Genomic DNA, 20,456 nt, shown 5'->3' on the forward strand with positions numbered 1-20,456 from the left:
CAGGTTGGTGATCATGGGCTTAACGTGCAAAGCCAAGGGGCCAAAGTCAACAGGGGGGAGCTCACAGGTACCACTAGGTCCAAACACCATTACTTCTGTCTTCTTTTCAATGAAATTTAAGAAGTTTAGGGCCATCCCGGCCTTGATATCATTAAGACAAGCAAGTAATGGTTGTATTGAAGAGGCATGATTTCTCTTTAACGGAAAATACATTTGTGTGTCATTGGCATAACAATGAAAAGAAATATCATGCTTTCTTAGGATTGAGCCCAGGGGAAGTAAATAAATAGAAAAGAGAAGTGGTCCTAAAACTGAGCCCTGTGGGACCCCACATGTCAAGGGACATGTGGGGTCCGTTACATTACGTACAGTACGTTACATTAATGGGTTAAATGGGTTATACTTGTATAGCGCTTTTCTACCTTCAAGGTACTCAAAGCGCTTTGACAGTATTTCCACATTTACCCATTCACACACACATTCACACACTGATGGCGGGAGCTGCCATGCAAGGCGCTAACCAGCAGCCATCAGAGGCAAAGGGTGAAGTGTCTTGCCCAAGGACACAACGGATGTGACTAGGATGGTAGAACGTGGGGATTGAACCCCAGTAACCAGCAACACTCCGATTGCTGGCACAGCCACTCTACCAACTTCGCCACGCCGTCCCTTTATGTGACGAGGCTAAGCTTTCTCTGTGTGTGTATGCTAGCGGCCCGCCTTCACTCACAGATTTCATTGCACTATGGAATAAATGCACCCCAAGCAGAGTCCGCTTGGAGCCTGTTTGGAAGCGACAGATGAACAAACTAAACATGTACAGACATACCAATTTCATGTATCCTTCGATTCGATGGAGTTTGTTAGTTACCAACATACCTCAAAACGTTATGTGCGCATTTTGGGTAAACTATGATGAAATATCACAAATGGAATAAGGAAACAGTTATTCGATTTTAGGGGTAATCCGGATCGCCGTCTGGATTCAGGATTTTTTAAAGCATTTTTACTATTGGGAGATAGGGCCTGGCGTCTGGGTCTGTGGTCCCTGAGTGCTTTTCTTTTTTTAATTAGTTTTTTCGTGCTCATGTTTGTTTAGGAACGGACTAGGGTTGCGCTACTGGACACCCTCCATGATGAGCTGCAAAGACGCTCCCAGAGAATGCTTGGATTGACAACAAATCTCGATGAGGACGCACGGGCCGAAAATGGACATGCCCATGGTGGTCTGCTGGAATCCATCAAGGTAACTACAATAGTTGTTTTTTTAAATGTGGTTTTGTTTTTCAATTTTTTTACTTTTCAGAGGGCCATGCGAGGACGAAGCGTCTCCATGGAGACAATGTCGAGGGGCGGGGCAGGTCTGCCTACCAGTCTGAGTGGAGGGGGGTTGGCACACATCAGCTCTGAGGTGACTATGCTGTTTTCCATTGGCAGTTGTTGTTAAGGATTTTAAAGGAAAGCGTTAACTGATTGATTTGTTTTTATCAGTATAATGTGAAATCTCCAGTGAAACGTCGCTCAGGTCTCTTCCCTCGATTGCTGAGTGTTGACAGCCAAACAGACAAACACAGCCATAGAGGGTAACCTCGCTAAATTATCTGACAAACAACCTACGTATCAGCCAAAAACACATAACCAAATTCTTTCTTGTGTACACTTTGGTTGATTTAGTTTCCCCGGTGACCAGAGGAGCTTTGACAGTTGCCAGCAGACGTTGGAGGTCAAGTCTGAGCTGCCGTCCAATCCCAGCTCTCCAGAGGCGGGTCCACGAGAAAGGTGAGTGTAAATCAACTTAAAATGTAGCCTTTGACATAATTAATGTTAGCTTAGCAGGTTTAAAAAAAAAAAAGGCTTTTTCTTTATTTGCCTTTACTATAGTCTTCTGGCATATTTACTGTACAAGTAAGACAAGATGTTTTGGGGGGATCTTGTGGGGTCCTCTGTGACATTTGCTACACTAACGAATGGCGGAGGATGTTTGTAACTCAAATTTTTGCTTGCCACTTAAAGCAAAACAATTAGCCGAGAGACAGCTACTATCTCAAAACACACATAAGTTGGGACACTCATGATTGAGGTTCCAACATGAACCGTAAGCGTCATCAACATCATAAAACACCTGTCCTTTTTTATTGCAGAATTTGCTTGAAAAAAGATTGTAGTAAAATTTCCAGATCCACTTCCAGCACGTGCAGCTTCAGCCTCCCTGGTGACGACACTCACCTGGTGAGACACGCCCGCACCATAAAATAAATATGTTTTCCCTTTATTTAAACAATTTTTGGGTGTGTAGGTTGTCCATCCTGTGACAGGAGAGGGTCAAAGTTCAACACCACTCATCATCTGTCGAAGCCCCACGGGTAAGCACAACATGTCATGCTGCACGCACACGCTGACAAACTATAACAAATATTTAAATGAACAGTTTAATTTAGCTCTACTTGATATCCTCACTTCCCATGTCTCTTTTTCCATATCTTCAGAGTTGAAAAACAAAAACTCCCCAAGAGCTAACCTCAAGTTTCGTTTTGACAAGTTGAGCCACTCGAGTGCAGTAAGTCACAGTTGTGTACCAAAAAAAATGCTTTTGTTTTTTTTTGTTGACTTTTGTTGACTTTGTAACTCTGTTTTCCACTGTGCTGTTAGACAGGACAATAGACATGCATGAACAAAGAAAAGGTATGTACTGAATTTTTTTTGTAACCATTCATCATTTTTTAAAATAATTTTTGTCCTGTCCTATCCTTACCTACCAAACAGAAACAGTGTCTGAAATGTACTTGTTATTATTTATCAGAGATAGGGATGGGTACCGAATTTGATCGAATCACGTAAAATCAAACAGTGCCATATTATGATACCTTTGTTGCTTGTGAGATCACGTCCGGTTACAGACTAAATACCGACTATTGGCAAGGAAACAATCACTTAAACAGCATTCATTGAAGACTCAGCCATACTGCCTTTAGATACGTTTGCAATTTTTCATGCAAACAATGCAAGTATGTCTATTAGAAAACACTCAAACATAAAGTAAGGCTTAATTTTCCCAAACTGTGTCAGCTTGATGCTCTGCCATCTACATCCTATTATTAGCATCAATGATTTACATGGCAATTTTAACACCTCCAAATTATGTAATGAAAACTACAAACTAAGATGCATGTTACAATCAAACAACAAGTGTGTAATAAGCGCAATACTTACAGTACACACACTGTGTAGGGCTCAACATAAGACTAGACTGGCACATTCAGCTTCATGTCAAAGGCTACTTCCTAGCTTGGCAACACATCATAGCCTATGCACTTTTGCCATCTAACGTTTTGGAATTGCAAATGCATGTAATATCTACTCTATAATACTAGCAAATGAGACTGGACAGCACAGTTATCATAATCAGCTAATTTTTAAATGTAACATTAAAAAGGTGATTTTGTTATTAAACAATGAACATTTATTAACACACACAAGTACATAAAAATGGTATGAGTACTGGTATCGTTTCTTAGGTACTGGGTAGTGTATAATCTTGTTAAAAAGGCAAATACAAATGCAATATGCTAAAAGGTTATATATATTTAAAGAAAAAACAGCCTACATGCCAGCTTTGTGTTATTAGCATCAACATTTCAACAATTTATTGTTAAAATACACTTTTTTGTTCTGTTTGTCCACTTTTGCTGTTGTTGTTTTCCTTCTATAATTCTATTTTTAGAATGTGCCGTGGTCCGTTATATAATGGGCTGTCATCATCTAGAAAAAGAAGAAGATAAATGAATTAAAATATTAATATTATTTTGATTTTATTTAAAATATTTACAAAATAATCTGTATTGTAATATGTAATTTCCTCATCCTTTCAAGTCAGTGTTCAAAAGTTTAGTATACCGGTACTTTTGCATATTTTCTCCCTAAACTCCACTGTAAAAATCAGTTTTCAGATGCCATGTCTTTTTGGTAATGACATTTACTGTGACATCTAATTTTCAGAACCTAAATGTGTCCAGCCACCATCACTGAAGACAAGGACAGAGACACAGCACACATGCTAAGACGTTTGCTACGTGGCTGGAATCATTCTATCAATTTTAAAAGATTGTATTTTGGTCCACGGAAATGGCAACTTTATGAGTTTTTAAGGTGTGGAAAAACTCTGATGATGTCAAAATAGCCGTCGTCACCTCAGCCGTTTGAAGACGAGTAAATTAACTGATGACCAAGTTGAAAAGGTCCAAGCAAAGATCCTATCCAGTTGCATCATGGGAAATGTAAACTGGAAAAGAGGGATTTTTGATTACATTGAAAAATGACATCAGTGGACAGTCACAGAACCTTATAATTGTATTAAAAGTGTTTAAGTGAAAAATAAGATACAACTTTCATTGATAATAGCAGTAAAACTGCCATAGATTAATGCATTATATTGAATAATCAGGGATAACGGCAAGAAAGGAAGGTGGAAAACTTTATTTTTGTGTAGAATATACAAACATAAATATGCAGCACTTTCCCATGGCAAATGGCCATATTTTTGTCTTTTAGAATTAAAATGTAGTTCCTTTAACAAGACGTACAAATACAAATTTGAAAGAAATAAATATTTTCCACATTTAATTACCTTGATTTGCAATGAACATTGGGCTTTATTTTGAATCCGCTTGTTGGACACTGTGCTGCAAATCATGCAAAAACTACTGTACATGTTAAACTGTCGTCTAAAGCAAAAACCAAAAGAAGGGGTATAAAATGTTTGATTTTGCACTAAAATGCTTCTAGGTGTTATATGTGTACAATAAATTATGCTAAAAATATCTAGCTGTCTTTGCACTGAAAGCACAAAGTCTCTAATGTTCCTGAATGCTGTCCATGCATTTGTGTCCTCCATCTCAAGAGATGATCAAATGTAGCATGATGTTTGTTTCTGTCCAGTTTCTTTTCATCCTGACACAATATATTGTTTCTCTTATCTTGTGTATTTTCTGTCAATAAAAAAACGTTCTTGTTTATTTCCATGAATACAAAATGCGTTGTGGAAAATATTTTTTTTAAATATATACAAACCAAGCAACAATAAAAGTAAGAAAATAATGATAGTCATTGTTACGTTCAATTGTATGGCTAAAAACAGGATTTCCAATAGTTGATTGAAGTAAAACGTAATAACATTGACTAAAACAATTTGATTAAAATATATTTTATTTATAAAATACTGTATTACATTTTTGAATGTAAATCACTTTTGTGTTTAATGTGAGCTAACCTAAGAAATTTGCTACTCCCGATTTCCCCGCGATCCCTGAACGCAACATTCAAACACCAACGAAGAAGAAGCAGCACCACGGAACAACCAACCGCAGCAACAGCCGTTGTTCGCAGCAGTGTCATGGCGGCGGTGCGCAGCTCGCGGGTATCGGTGAAATCGGACAGCGGTTCCGACCGCTCCGACTCAGAGTCGGACTCCGAATCCGACGGGGGTACCCGCGGGGCCGAACCCATGGAGGTGGAAGAGGGGGAAGTGGAGGCCGACGACATCTCCGTCAACCGATCCCCGAAGGAGCTGCTGCCGGTGAGTGTCCGGGTTGGGGCCTGATCAGACACGGCGCTGGTGTCTTCTTAGTCCCGGGGAGCGGTGCAGGGTAGCTGGCTTGTGGTACAAGAGACTCCCGGCTCGGGAACAGTAACGGGGACGTTTTAAACATCACTAGTGCATCTTGAGGTGGATTGTTTGAGCCAATTTAATGCGCAATTGGCGCGTTTCTGTCACTTGTTGCTGTTAGCATCTCGTGGAGTTACCACCAAACTCGCAATAGAAATGTGTATGCTAAAGACACCCAGCCCCCGGTCTTGACTGACCAGGCACCATACGAAGGTCGAATCTGCCGTGTTCCCAAGTGTCCCTTAGTAGGCTTTCTCAAAACTAGCAAGATTATTAGTATTTGCAAGTTTTCGAGGTTAGTCAACTTCTTACTCTACCTACTATCTAGCTCAGGGGTGCCCACACTTTTTCTGCAGGCGAGCTACTTTTCAATTGACCAAGTCGAGGGGATCTACCTCATTCATATATATAATTTATATTGATTTATTTATAAAAGAGACGTTTTTGTTAACAAGTTAAAGGTGTTTAATGATAATACAAGCATGTTTAACACATATAGATTCCTCTCTTCCTTATGACTTGCATCGATTGGAATCAGACAGTAGTGCTGATAACGTCCACATTTTCAAATGGATGAGAAATAAAGTCCTCATTTCTGTCCAATACCACATGAAAGTGGTTGGTTTTTGGCATCTTATTTGTCCAGCTTCCATACTCGTTTTCATACACTTTACAAGAAATACATTGACGGCAAACTCCGTAGCTTGCTAGATTGTGTGCGCTCTGGCTTCCTGAGACTCTTATTTTGTTAGCGCAGGCTCCTGCTGTTTCATCCTTGAAGCAGCACTTTTATTGTGAAGACAGGAACGGTGCAGTCGGCCTTTAGGGTTTTGACAGCAGGTACGGCGCAAGAGTCTATTGAAATAAAAAGTGTTTCTCACCCTCTTCTCTGTCCATCCATCCATCCATTTTCTACCGCTTATTCCCTTCTGGGTCACAGGGGGCGCTGGAGCCTATCTCAGCTACAATCGGGCGGGAGGCGGGGTACACCCTGGACAAGTCGCCACCTCATCACAGGGTCAACACAGATAGACAAACAATATTCACACTCACATTCACACACTAGGGCCAATTTAGTGTTGCCATGTCTTTGGAGGTGGGAGGAAGCCGGAGTACCCGGAGGGAACCCACGCACTCTTCTCTGTCATTTTTTCTTAATAATGATTTCGCTGCAATCAGTGTCATCTCACAAGACCATCAGGTGCCGTGAATGACAATCAAGTGACGAAAGTGACGTCATAGTGAAGATTGATGATCGCTCATTTTTAGGTCTTTTTTTTTCATGCCTGGCTGGCGAACGACTGACACCCCCGCTATGATCGACCGGTAGCTCGCGATCGACGTAATGGGCACCCCTGATCTAGCTGTTTTCAAATTTGACTGGCTGGCACGTGAGCTCAGTTCAAAACTTGGGAGTGACTAACACCAGAGGTTAATGATATGTTATGAGAACCTTTATTTTCTGTTAAAGAAAATAGCAATTCATCTTGAACGGGCTCTAAAAAAGGAGCTGCAAAATCAAAATAAAATGTGAGACATTGACACAAATTAAGGGATGCAAAATATGCACCAGTGTTCATTTCCTTTTGTTCAAAATGATGATGCAGTGGGAATAAAATATTTTTAGGGACCGAATGTCCCCTTGGGACAGAGGACCCTATTGTAATTGTAAGGTTTTATTATTTCTTTATTATTATACCGCCACGTCTTTGAGCTGTAATTTGACCCCCTTAACATGCTTCAAAACTCACCATATTTAACACACACATCAGGACTGGCAAAAATTGCGATCAAATAAAAAAACCTAGCCCCAAATCTCAAAATTGCGCTCTAGCGCCCCCTAGGAAGAAAACACAGACAAAACTGCCTGTAACTCCCACTAGGAATGTCGGAGAGACATGAAACAAAAACCTCTATGTAGGTCTTACTTAGACCTAGATTTCATACACTGACATCCTTCAGCAAAAATCAACAGGAAGTTTGCAATTCCCCCTTCAAAACAAAAGTTTTGTAAAAACAGTCACTTTTGCCTCTTTGAGCTATAATTTGACACCCTTAACATGCTTCAAAACTCACCAAACTGGACACACACATCAGGACTGGCAAAAATTGCGATTTAATAAAAAAACAACAACCCCAAAACTCAAAATTGCGCTCTAGCGCCCCCTAGGAAGAAAACACAGACGCAACTGCCTGTAACTTCCAGTAGGAATGTCGTAGAGACATGAAACAAAAACCTCAATGTAGGTCTCACTTAGACCTACATTTCATATATTGACAACACCCAGCAAAAATCAACAGGAAGTTTGCAATTCCCCCTTCAAAACAAAAGTTTTGTAAAAACTGGTCACCTTTTTTCAAACATTATCTCCTCTGAGCGCGTTTGTCGTGTCGGCTTCAAACCAGCACAGGAGAGAGATTGAACCCTTCTGATGAAAGCAGGAAACATCAGCGTAAATAATCGGTCCCGGCCATCGCTGCTTGCAGCTTTAATTTATATATATTTCTCTGGACAAATGGGACTTTAAAGGGGAACTGCACTGTTTTTAGAATCATTCACAATTCCTATGTAAGACAAGAACACGTTTTTCGTTTGGCATATTCTAATTTGTAAAATGTGATTAGTACGAGGTGGGCAACGATTGGAGTACACTATTCTTACCATAAAGACCTCCAAAAATCGCCAACAATACTACATTTTTTACATCTCGTGACCTGAATATTAACCAAGTATTAGCAATATTGTTATTATATAAGCGCTAACACAAACAACTTTTAGTTGCGCCGTGATCACCAAAAAGCAAATTATAGCTTATGCAGCTACATTAACACACTGAGCCGCTGCATCGCCTCTGAGTTGATAAAAGTTATATCTACATTATAAATTATGCCTCTTACCTGGATAGTAGAAGGTTGTGGCCATAAACAGAGAAGTTGGTCTACTTTGACATCGAATTTACACCCGGTGATGGCGAGAAAGACACAAGGAGACAATTGTTTGTTTTTTAAACCTTTGTGAGGATTATGATTAATTCTTCATCTATACGGGAAGAAATTAACATGATTGTTTCATTATGTTTCTAGGTTGTATATCTTGTTTAGCGATACTGCTATATGATGCTTAGTGTTTCTCTAAAGCTGGATCTGTTTAGCACACAGCTTCTAAAACTTGTAGCTCAACTTGTAGCTTATGTTCAGGCTCAAAAATATAAGGTTTTGGACCATCATTTGTCCCAAAGTAATCTTTGTTGTCTCTCATGACGTTTGCTATGAGTACTAGTAGTAGTAGTTGTTGTTGTTGTTGAAGGGAAACGCGAAGATTGTGATGGTCTGTGAAATGAATACAGTGCTTAAAATGAGCAAAATACATAACAATTACATGTCATTTTAAATATGCCTATAACTACATTACATATATACTTACACTGTGTATATAAAACAGCGGTCTGCTTTTGGATGTTTTTCAGAGTGCTTTATAAGCAAAGTAAATAAACTCCCATTAGCTCCACTGTTAGCTGACATTTGCTAACGTTTCTTTACAAGTTACAATGAATACAAATTTAACACATATGTGTTCTTGTCTTACATAATGATTGTAAATGATAAACAAAAAAACAAAACCGTTAGCTGACATTTGCTAACGTTTCTTTAGGAGTTACAATGCATAAACATTTAAAACATGTGTTCTTGTCTCTACATGGGGATTGTAAATGATAAACAAAAAAAGTGCAGTTCCACTTCGTGTTGCCTAAAATGCATTATTAAATGACAGTTTTTCGGTTATTCAAAAATTAGACTATTACTAACCGTCTGGAATTTTATCGCGACTTATCATTATACTGTTTATTGTTACATCCCTAGTCCATTAACAAGTAAAAATTCAAGGGCGGTCATGGCATGTGCTTACCCCAGATATATATATATATACATGTATATATATATTACATTACAATAGCATATACTACGAATAACTACAGCAGTTTTGTAAAAAAAATGTAGTGATATTGTTAAGCATTTACTTTGGAGAGCAGTGTCTCCTATGGGCTGCTTCTCTGTGGTCTTGTCACAATAGAAACTAGGAAATCGTTGATTATGTTGCACATTTACATTTGATTTAAGTGAGGGACCGGAGAGGTTAGATTTGACAGTAGACTGTGTTTGTTTACCAAAGGTAATGCTCAACCGTCCAGTTTGTTGGTTTAGGACAGGGGTGCCCAAATTTTTTGACTCAGGGGCCGCATTGGGTTAAAAAAAATTGGCGGGGGCCGGGCCGTGTGTGTGTGTTGGTGAGTGGCTAGGAGACCCTGAGAGTAAGCGGTAGAAAATGGATTAGAAAGGACAGATTTAAAATAAAAAAAAAGTATTTAAAAATACATATATATTTTTTTTTTTAAACTTGGGGCTTCCCGCGGGCTGGATTTTAAACGCTGTCAGGCTGTAGTTTGGGGACCCCTAGTTTAGGAGAAAGAACAAACTGAAAAACGTCATGGCAGCGTCTTCTTTATATTTTAATGGAGAAATGTTCATCTTTTGGATGTTTGTGACTGCATGCCGCGGACACTGGCTGCAGCTTGTGTGATGCGGACAGACTCGCCGGTATGACTGCTTACGGTACAACATATATTTAACCTTTTTTTCTCTGATTCAGTCATCCACTTTTTCTCCTTCGCACTAATTTTCTCAATTGCAGTGGTTGGACGAAAGAATTGTCAGGCCCCTGTCACCATTGACAACGATGCACCGCCATGTTTTCACCGCATACTTTTATTTTTGAATGCCTAACTTTTACCGTCTGCAGGATATACAGTATGTTCTGCCAAAATGTTTCTAATGTTACAGAGTACGAGCTGTGCTGACGTGATTTACTTATTTTTGTTCATGGAAGTTCTCATTATCATTGACTTGTGTTTTCTATTCGGAAACAACAGACTGCTCTTTCTCTGTGGTTGTAGGATACTAGCAGGCGTTACGAGAACAAAGCTGGAGCTTTCATCACCGGCATTGACGTTAATTCCAAGGTGAACAATGCTCTACATGTATACCCCCTGTGTGCAGCGCCGTTTGACACTTTGGTTGTGTCTAGGAAGCCATCGAGAAAAAAGAGAAGCGAGCGCGGCGCTTCCACTTCCACGGCGAAGTGAGCACCATTCAACGAAACGTTTTCCTGGACAAGGATGCTATAAAGAAAGGTAAGAGGAGGCGGTGCTTTCATCTGGCCGCCACAATCTTGAGGTGCTATTGACGATCTTGTTTTGTGAATCTGCCTTCAGCGATCCCCAACGTGCGATTAGAGGCCCTCTACATCACGGGCGTTGATGACATGAGCACCCAGGACGTGTTTGGGTATTTTAAGGAATACCCCCCCGCGCACATCGAATGGATCGATGACACTTCCTGTGAGTACGCTCCTGGCCCCGTCTGCTCCACACCCTTATAGCCAAACGAATACCTGCTGGTCTCCTAGGCAACGTGGTTTGGCTGGATGATGACACAGCCACCAGAGCTTTCATTAACACCAGCAGGATGCCTGACCCGGATGTGGCGGCCACAGATACCGCCACTCAGACGGGCAAGCCCAGCAAAGGTAATAAGGGAGGGTAACAATTAGCCAAACCAGAACGAGGAAGAACATGTCTGGTGTATTCGCAGATCATCAAGATCAAGGGTCAGATGACGAGGACAATGATGAAGAGGGGGAGGTGAATGAGGCAAAGAAGAGTACCGAGGAGATTGCAAAGGATAGCGACGGGGAGGAAAAGACCAAAGTGGAGGCCGGTCAGGTAAAAGATTAATGAGATTACTTAAAGATGTAGGCTACGTAATTATTTTAATAACATTTTAACATCATTAACTGTCATACAAGTAGGTATGGGCCGATATGAGAGACTAACCTTAGGCAAAAATATCACAATTTTTTGGTATCACAATATGGTATTATAATTACGGCACTAAAATGTATTATTTTGAAATGTCTTTATTGAAAAGAAGAGAAAAATAACTTCATCTAATCAGTCATTTTCACAGAATATAATGAAAGTGAGCCTTATATATTTAAAATGGATAACAAAAAAAATAACTTTTTTTTTCAAAAGAAATGGTAAAGTGCAGTTCTTAATACAGTTGTTGCTAAACCTGCAATCAAGTCACAGCATCAAAGATATATATTTTTTTGTTTAAAAAATGCTAATAAATACAATCACTGAAAGACCACAACATAAATAATATAATAAAAAAGACACTTCTTAGTAAGATTTAAAAAAATAAACAAAAGTAAGAAGGAGCTTAAAGCAGTCTTATGATTTTTTAATACATTTAAAACACTTTGTGGTCTACATAACACGTAACGGTGGCTCTTTGGTCTTTGTTTTACAGATAGTTTTCAAGCCACTTTCTGCCCAGTTCTTTGGCCTGTGCCGTTTTGTGGGTTGTCATATTTACGTGCCTCCACCCTGTCAGCCATGTTGTAGTTTTTAGCGCTTCTATATCGAGTCTACTGACAGAGATAAGTTAGAACTATACGCTACTTTGTATTACAAATGGAAACAGCAGAGGGTGCATTTCCATGCATGCGCCAGTCTGCCCCACAACAAGAGGATAGTGAAAAATAAGGAACTTAGTGACTACAATGGCGGACTCGCGCAAAGCTTCTCGGGTGAATCTCTACCCTTTAAAGGCCTACTGAAATGCGATTTTCTTATTTAAATGGGGATTGCAGGTCCATTCTATGTCATACTTGATAATTTCGCGATATTGCCATATTTTTGCTGAAAGGATTTAGTAGAGAACAACGACGATAAAGTTCGCAACTTTTGGTCGCTGATAAAAAAGCCTTGCCTGTACCGGAAGTAGCAGACGATATGCGCGTGACGTCACAGGTTGTGGAGCTCCTCACATCTGCACATTGTTTGCAATCATGGCCACCAGCAGCGAGAGCGATTCGGACCGAGAAAGCGACGATTTCCCCATTCATTTGAGCGAGGATGAAAGATTTGTGGATGAGGAAAGTGAGAGTGAAGGACTAGAGGGCAGTGGAAGCGATTCAGATAGGGAAGATGCTGTGAGAGGCGGGTGGGACCTGATATTTAGCTGGGAATTACTAAAACAGTAAATAAACACAAGACATATATATACTATATTAGCCACAACACAACCAGGCTTATATTTAATATGCCACAAATTAATCCCGCATCACAAACACCTCCCCCCTCCCGTCCATATAACCCACCAATACAAATCAAACACCCGCACAACACACTCAATCCCACAGCCCAAAGTACCGTTCACCTCCCCAAAGTATTTCCCCAAAGTTACGTACGTGACATGCACATAGCGGCACGCACGTACGGGCAAGCGATCAAATGTTTGGAAGCCGCAGCTGCGTACTGCGTTACACATACAAATTAAACAAAATGCTTATGGCAACATTCTGGTTGCATACTCACGGTACCGCGTCTGCCTATCCAACTCAAAGTCCTCCTGGTAAGAGTCTCTGTTGTCCCAGTTCTCCACAGGCCAATGGTAAAGCTTGACTGTCATCTTTCGGGAATATAAACAATGAAACACCGGCTATGTGTTTGTGTTGCTGCAGCCGGCCGAAATACACCGCTTCCCACCTACAGCTTTCTTCTTTGCTGTCTCCATGGTTCATTGAACAAATTGCAAAAGATTCACCAACACAGATGTCCAGAATACTGTGGAATTTTGCGATGAAAACAAACGACTTAATAGCTGGCCACAATGCTGTCCCAAAATGTCCTCTACAATCCGTGACGTCACGCGCAGGCGTCATCATACCGAGATGTTTTCAGTAGGATATTTTGCGCAAAATTTAAAATTGCACTTTAGTAATATAACCCGGCCGTATTGGCATGTGTTGCAATGTTAAGATTTCATCATTGATATACAGTATAAACTATCAGACTGCGTGGTCGGTAGTAGTGGGTTTCAGTAGGCCTTTAAATGGAGATACCCCTAACAAGAAGCAAATACGTCACTAGCTACTCAAAATTCCATATTTTGATTTCCAATTTTCGGAGTTAATGGACCTATTTATCCTAAATACACAAAAACAGGTACCAGTAGGTAAGAAAAGTTGATTTTGCATATTAAGGCCTCCTTAAAACTAAGGCCATATCCACACAAACACAGATACTTAATAAACGCATACTTATCTCTGCATTTAGGCCTCTTGTCCACACGCAGACACATACTTTTGTCTTTAAAAACGCAGACTTTTACAAACGCTGGCCAAAGTGTAGAGTTCCAAAATTCTCCGCTTAGCGTATGCGTGTACACGGCACAAACGGAGATTTGTGATGACGTCACGGTTGTGCGCTGTCATTCCCAAGCTCAACAACACTGCCTTACTGGCTTTAAACACACTATAAGAGGACTTAATGTATATTTGAATGTAAACATGCTGCTCTTTTCACTCAACATTAATGAAAAAGACACATCAAAATGGGCTTTGCGATACTCCCGCCGGCGCTAATGATAGTCAGCTGTCAAACCGCCAACTGATGGGACAACTTTGACAAGCAAGACTTTTTGCTCTGTCATAGGACAAGTTTCACATTATCTTATGTTTTTGTCCTTGTTTAACGACATTTAATGAAGTTAACTTACGTGTCTTGCTTCCATTTTTGTAGATGGAGCTGGGCGCGACCGTTCACACGCGAAAAAAGCGACCAAGCAACTTAAAAAGACATGATGTAACGTCATCCTTGTAGTGTGTACTGATGTTAAAGACAATATACACTTCATTACACATGTACCATATCACAACCATCTCTGCAGCAAATCGATGATTAAATGCTTTATAATTCCCCAAGGGTTATGCAGCGGTACACGCATGTCTGTGCGCTTTATATAGGCACTTAAACATGCAAAAGGGTTTCTTTGGCTCGTTAGTGCGTGCTGATTTTAGAAATAATGTACACGTCACTGCACATCTAATACATCAGCATGTTGCTGAACATGTTATAATTCTATGAGTGTTGGGTTTCAGCAGCACAGGCGTGCATTCGCTCTTTAATAATTTTCTCAGGGCTCCGTGTACGTGCAGGCTGGCTTTAAAGATAATGTACATGTCATTGTACGTCTAAAGTATATACAAATAAACATATTAGGAGTTGTAATGCCAAGTCAGAAGTGGCTGCTTTTTTCAGGCTTCTGATTGGACAAAATGTGCATGACAGCAGGTGTATGCGTTTGTGTGTAGACATAGACAGTTTTGAAACTACACTTGTGTGGATGGAGTTTGTTTTAACCCCTAATATGTGTTTTTGAAACTCTCCGTGTTCGTGTGGACACGGCCTAAATCTCAGCATGTTTTGGAGACTTATCAACAAGTGTTTTGGAATTGTTTGAGAGTGTACTTGATGAGTTTTGATTAGTTTGCTGCCTCAATTATATCTTTATTTTAGAGTTTAAGTAAAACATAACATGCTTGTGCTTCTCTTACCGAATCATGCTATATCTTCCTCAGTAACAGTTTTTTTTTGTTTTTTTCCCGTCCGTCTCGATGGGCTCATCTTGCTCACTTGTTTGACACCGAAATATTCCCACACCGGACATTTAGCTTTGCAATCATCCTTTTTCTTCCTAATATTTGGTACCAAGTGGTGCTTCTCACTAGCGAGTCACGTCTAGTGAGGTGCTCTCTGTGCATCCTGTGAGTGAGGTCTAGCTGTCCCGCCTCGGCCCATTGAGACTTAAGATGTGAATGACTGGCAAAAGCGTTCACTCGTTCATTTAATTCTGCTATTAAATAAACATGCTCAGTTGCTGAGATAGATGCACAGCATTAACCCTCTTGCACCTTGTTTAAAAGCAAGATACGAAAATAAACACACACGGACATGGCAATTTATTGATGAAGGCAAAGTTATTGAGTTCATTTATTGTTCAATTAATTGATTCACTGCCCAGGCCTACATGTACAGTTAATGACGGTTTCCTGTAGGCAACAACTTGGAGCATGTTATTTTCTTTGGGACACAGAGGAGTGAACACTAATGGTGTCCATGAATACTCTTTGTAAGGCGGCCATCCTGTCAGTGGACGAGAGAGAGTCTCTTCTGAGGAACGACTTGCGTCCTGCGACCAAACCCTTCAAAGGAAACAAACTCTTCCTGCGCTTTGCCACAGAAGGTCTTTCTCACATATCATTTTGCCACTAGGATATTGCAATACAATCTTAAGAATGAGTAAATATATATTTTTTCCCTCCTTTTCAGACGATAAGAAGGAGCTAGGTGCCGCCCGGCGCAGTCGATACTACATGAAGTACGGGAACCCAAACTACGGCGGCATGAAGGGGATCCTCAGCAACTCTTGGTGGGTGAAACCGTATCACCAAATCTAAGACCTTTCCAAATAATCCAGCAACTTTAATAGTAGGTGTATCTTACATGTGATTTTTCACCCCTAGGAAGAGAAGGTTTCACAACAAACGAATCCAGAGAGACGTCATTAAGAGTAAAACACCTCTAATAGGAGACAGCATGGGACACACGCCGCCGTACACACACCGCCACTCTGGTAAAAACACAAAAAACAAACTTATGTGCATGTTTGAAGAGCAGCTGAGTAGTTTCAGTTTGAAGCATCAGGCCATGTTGTAGCTTTTTTGCAGGATCCCTGTTTGAAATTGTAAATCAGAGGTAAGCAGCCAGTGTGGCTCACGGGCAATATATCTCCCATGAGAGCATTTACCCGCAAGGCCAAACTAAAAACACACACAGCCTCAGAGGAACTGCTATAAAAACATGGCATGATATGAAAGTTTGTCCTGTTGTTTTTGCATACAAGCATGTTCATAAGAGAATTGTCTTTCCAACTGACCCCCCCCACCCCACCCCACCACCACTACCCCCTCTTCAGCTGACCTGGTCAATCTGCCTGAGGAGCCCATCGAGGAGGAGGAGGAAGAAGAGGATGAAGAACAGGGGGACGAGGACATGGACTCAGACGACCGGGTGGTCGAGTACAAGGAGAGGGGAGATCGTGGGGGTGTCGCCACACGCTTGGGAGTTCGTAGCAGGGTGGAGCGTTCCCCGTCGCCCTGGTCCGAATCGGATGAGATGGACTACGACCTGGAGCTGAAGATGATCTCCACGCCGTCGCCGAAGAAGAGCAAGAAGATGACTATGTACGCCGACGAATTGGAGTCACAGCTAAAGAGCATTCGGTGAGTCATGCATCCCGTTGTGTTCTCGTTTGATACCATGATTGAACAAAAACTATAGCTAACAATATCAAATCATTTTTTAACTTTCATTACAGTCGGCTTTAGGGCTGCAACGAGTAATCTGTTAGTTTGTTCAGATGATTGGGTAATCGGTTAAAACGCTTTATAGCCCCACTGCGTATTTTTGGGGAAAATTGTTTTAATGAACTTGTATACGTGCCATAACTTTTATTCTTTTTTTTCCAATAAATATACGTTCCCATTCATTCGATTTGCACTTTTTATCATGTGTGTTAAAAAAATGTGTGTTCGGCAGTGGCCGAAGGGAAACTATGTCTGCGTGTTTAAGATTCTGGGCACTCCATATGGCCTGAATTTATACATTTTCATTAGTTACACTTATTAAACAATTAATCGAAGAAACAGAGTATAAATCAAAGCTTTTTTTCTATTACAATGAATTAGTAGTGTAACGATTCGATTCGATCTTTGTCGTTGCTAATTTTTGCTCATTTTATTACGATACGATCTAAAATGATTCAGTGAGATGAAAAATGTCAGTAACATTTTAGCAAAAAAAAATCAACCAGTGTGACTGTGAAATACATACTGGATATTGGACACTGCAGGTGAAGTTTCCTCTATTCCTGTTATTTCTTGTCAGGGAATTATGGATACAAACAAGCAGGTACATGCATTCACATCTTTATTGAATTAGGTGCAACCAACACTTCAGGTTGAATTAACAAGAGAAATCCTTTTTTTTCTCACCTTTTCCACATTCAAGCACATTAAAAGAAACTACAGTAACCAACATCTTAACAGTAGATATACCAGGTAAATAAATAAGGTTCCCCGACATGGCCATTCAGTATCTGCCTTGCACCGCTGTCACTTCCGTTTTGTCGGTTGCGTCTTTTGTGGCTTAAAGTTGTGTTGCGGCTTTATTATTGTGTTGTGTCATTTTGTCTTCGTTGTGGGTTTTGCAATTGTGCTGTATCTGAAAGGTCTTGTTGTAATTTATGATATGAAATGCCCTGCAGTGGAGAAGGAGAGAGTCGGTTGGATATACACTCTTAGACGCTTAACAAGCGGTAACAAACTCAGGGAGTCAAACATACAAACATTCCAGAGATATTACGCTATTGTCTTGTGGCGTTTAGGACCTTTGACGACCACCGCCGGGCAAAATAGACTTAACGTTTAACGTCTTTTATTATTAAAAGAGTTAAACTTCATGTTAAGTCTGCCGTTCAAATCCAGTGTTCTCCTATTTCTAGTATTGATCAAATTGATCGATTCTCTTTTAAAACAATCCTGGATCGATGCAGCTCTTCAGGAAGGCAAACTGGCCGAGCACAGATCGATATACTTGAAAGTTGGGACTATAAATCGATCTATTGATATATCGATCAATTGTTGCACCTCTAGAAATAATCTATTAATGCTTACAGCCTGAGTCAACTTGCATTAGGAGTTGGAACCCACATGGTAAGGTGTAATATGTCCATCCACAAGGTAGAAGGTGAACATGCTTAAAATGATTGAAATGATTATCCATACTGCAGTTCATAACATAAGGACTGCTTTTTAGGGGTATATTTTGTTTTGGCATTGCGATGTTCCAGCTAGTATCATCTAATTATTTCAATTGACCCCCATGCAGGAACCGGGTAGGAGAATCTGCATCGCAAAGCAGGCCTAAATCCCCGTCACCCAGCAAGATGACCGACGTGAGGCAGCTTCTTGAGGAGAAACGACAAGGGCAGTCTCAACAGAGACCGCACCTCCCACCGGTGACCAGCGGGAAGACAGGTTCGCTCGTAACAATTAAACTTTTTATATAGCACACTGACATTTTTTTTCCCTGTTTTATATTTAGATGTACGGCAGCGGCTCGGTAAGAGGCGGTTCTCTCCGGACAGGCAGCGCTCTCCCTCCCCTATCTCCCCAAGAGACACACCCCCCGCCAGAGAACCAATCAGAGACGTGCACCGCCGACTCGGTGCAGTTACACGGGACGAAGGTCTCTCCTCCAAGTCATCCAAAGACAGAAAAACAAGTAAGGACATGACCGTGTGTTACACTTGTAAATGATTCATACTCTGCCAAGATTTTGAGTTAAAGTGAGTTTTTATTTGTTTAATGGAGGCCTAATGGAGGACACTGGAAAATAGCCAAAGACTATAAAACATGTTATTTTCTAGAAGATATATGTGTCATATTAGAAATTATCTGCACTTTATAAAAACAACTTAATGTATATTCTTAAATTCACATGTCACCAATTTCTGCAGCAGTTTAGGCTCATTTTGTGTAACCCCTACCCTGTTTTATTTCCAGGCAGCCTATGGAGTCGACTGGGCTCCGCTGACAACAACAGCGTCGGTAGCAGCGGGTCTTCAGGCCTTTTTTCGTCCTCGCGGAGACACAGGGGAGATTCAAAAAAGGGAGGTGAAGAGGGGGAAGAAGGCGAGGAAGAGGACGACTCGACGCTGCAGAAGATGTGGGGTGCCATGATCAAACAAAAGCAGGAGCGGCTTACTCACAAAATTAAAAAGAGTCGGCTGGACAACTTGCCGTCGTTGCAGATTGAGATCAGCCGAGACAGCAGTGAGGACTCGGACGCTTGAAATGGATGCTGGGGTGTGAAAACCCGATTAAAAGTTTGAAAAACCTGTTCATGGATGGATTACTTAGTAGGCTCTGGACCGCTCCTCCCTCTGGACATCTGAGGTTCATCCCTGGCCTTTCTGTAATGTGTTGTTTTTGTGTTTATTTTAATAAGAAACATTCAATATTTGTTTAGGCTGACATTTCAACTTTACTTTTTTGTATGTTGAAATCACTTTGTACAGGAAACATTGATGGAACATGACGTTTTCAGCGCAGAAACATTCCCATTGCGTTCGTCTTGATGACAAAAAGCTGTAAACCTTTTGATAAGATAATCATTTACCCACACCTGTGAAACATTACTGACTGCAGCTTCTCAAGTGGGACCTTGTTTACTTTATTTGTAAAATAATACCAAAATAAGGCAACTTTCCTCAGTTGTTGCACACATGATAAAGCTTCATTTTCTTCTCCACATCACGTCTGAAGGACATCTTGCCATCACAAGACTCTTGTTTGTCTTTACTGCAAATTGCAGCTTTATCAAAGCAGGTTGTTGTTTAATCATCTTACAATTGATAGTAATCAACCCATTAAAATAATGAAGACTTTGCTGAACCGTTTGTGATGTCTGGGATTCAAACATGATTTGGTCACTCAGTAACTTTGTTCAATTTTCTTACAGCAAACCAAAATCATTTTTCGATCATAAAATTATTATATTTGTCTTTCACTTAGTTTTGGTGAGATTGGTAAAATGTTACTGGGTATATAAAGGTGAAATTAAAATAAAGTGGACAAAGTGTCTTCACACTCCGATAGGGGGCAGCATATTAAAACTAGTTACTAATCTGGAACGAAACAAGGTTATTAAATGTACTTGAACGTGATCATTTACAATATTAGCACATTGATACGAGGTTGACTAATAGAAAAAAATATATACAGTATGTATAAGCGAGTACAGTTTACAACAAGCAGTCCACG

At 40.4% G+C, this 20,456-nt stretch overlaps 2 protein-coding genes across 5 annotated transcripts in view; both read left to right on the forward strand.

The window, feature by feature from the left end:
• Window positions 1–5,012, forward strand: part of LOC133650982 (rap1 GTPase-activating protein 2-like) — a 44,134-nt gene extending 39,122 nt beyond the window's left edge. For all 4 annotated transcript variants that reach the window (XM_062048811.1, XM_062048812.1, XM_062048813.1 and 1 more), the window contains 9 exons: window positions 1,100–1,246; window positions 1,307–1,411; window positions 1,492–1,583; window positions 1,675–1,779; window positions 2,142–2,229; window positions 2,297–2,363; window positions 2,487–2,557; window positions 2,650–2,682; window positions 3,997–5,012. In XM_062048811.1, the coding sequence (XP_061904795.1) occupies window positions 1,100–1,246; window positions 1,307–1,411; window positions 1,492–1,583; window positions 1,675–1,779; window positions 2,142–2,229; window positions 2,297–2,363; window positions 2,487–2,557; window positions 2,650–2,661 (687 nt within the window). In that variant the 3' untranslated portion in view covers window positions 2,662–2,682; window positions 3,997–5,012. The remainder of the gene's footprint in view (window positions 1–1,099; window positions 1,247–1,306; window positions 1,412–1,491; window positions 1,584–1,674; window positions 1,780–2,141; window positions 2,230–2,296; window positions 2,364–2,486; window positions 2,558–2,649; window positions 2,683–3,996) is intronic.
• A 308-nt stretch (window positions 5,013–5,320) lies between these two features.
• ncbp3 (nuclear cap binding subunit 3) lies at window positions 5,321–20,087 on the forward strand. Its single transcript, XM_062048818.1, has 13 exons — window positions 5,321–5,572; window positions 10,615–10,680; window positions 10,746–10,851; window positions 10,933–11,058; window positions 11,127–11,246; window positions 11,312–11,442; window positions 15,706–15,814; window positions 15,901–16,000; window positions 16,095–16,204; window positions 16,547–16,853; window positions 18,520–18,668; window positions 18,736–18,915; window positions 19,197–20,087. The coding sequence occupies exons 1-13, from the start codon at window positions 5,390–5,392 to the stop codon at window positions 19,484–19,486; spliced, it is 1,977 nt and encodes a 658-aa protein (XP_061904802.1). The 5' UTR covers window positions 5,321–5,389; the 3' UTR covers window positions 19,487–20,087.
• The last annotated feature ends 369 nt before the right edge of the window (window positions 20,088–20,456 follow it).

The sequence above is a fragment of the Entelurus aequoreus genome, linkage group LG05 (genome assembly GCF_033978785.1).
Source record: "Entelurus aequoreus isolate RoL-2023_Sb linkage group LG05, RoL_Eaeq_v1.1, whole genome shotgun sequence".
NCBI lineage: Eukaryota > Metazoa > Chordata > Actinopteri > Syngnathiformes > Syngnathidae > Entelurus > Entelurus aequoreus.

Coding starts and splice junctions, on each gene's coding strand:
- ncbp3 (XM_062048818.1), top strand. CDS start 5,390: ATGGCGGCGGTGCGCAGCTCGCGGGTATCGGTGAAATCGGACAGCGGT. Junction 10,852..10,932: donor CAAGGATGCTATAAAGAAAG/GTAAGAGGAGGC, acceptor ATCTGCCTTCAG/CGATCCCCAACGTGCGATTA. Junction 11,059..11,126: donor ATGGATCGATGACACTTCCT/GTGAGTACGCTC, acceptor CTGGTCTCCTAG/GCAACGTGGTTTGGCTGGAT.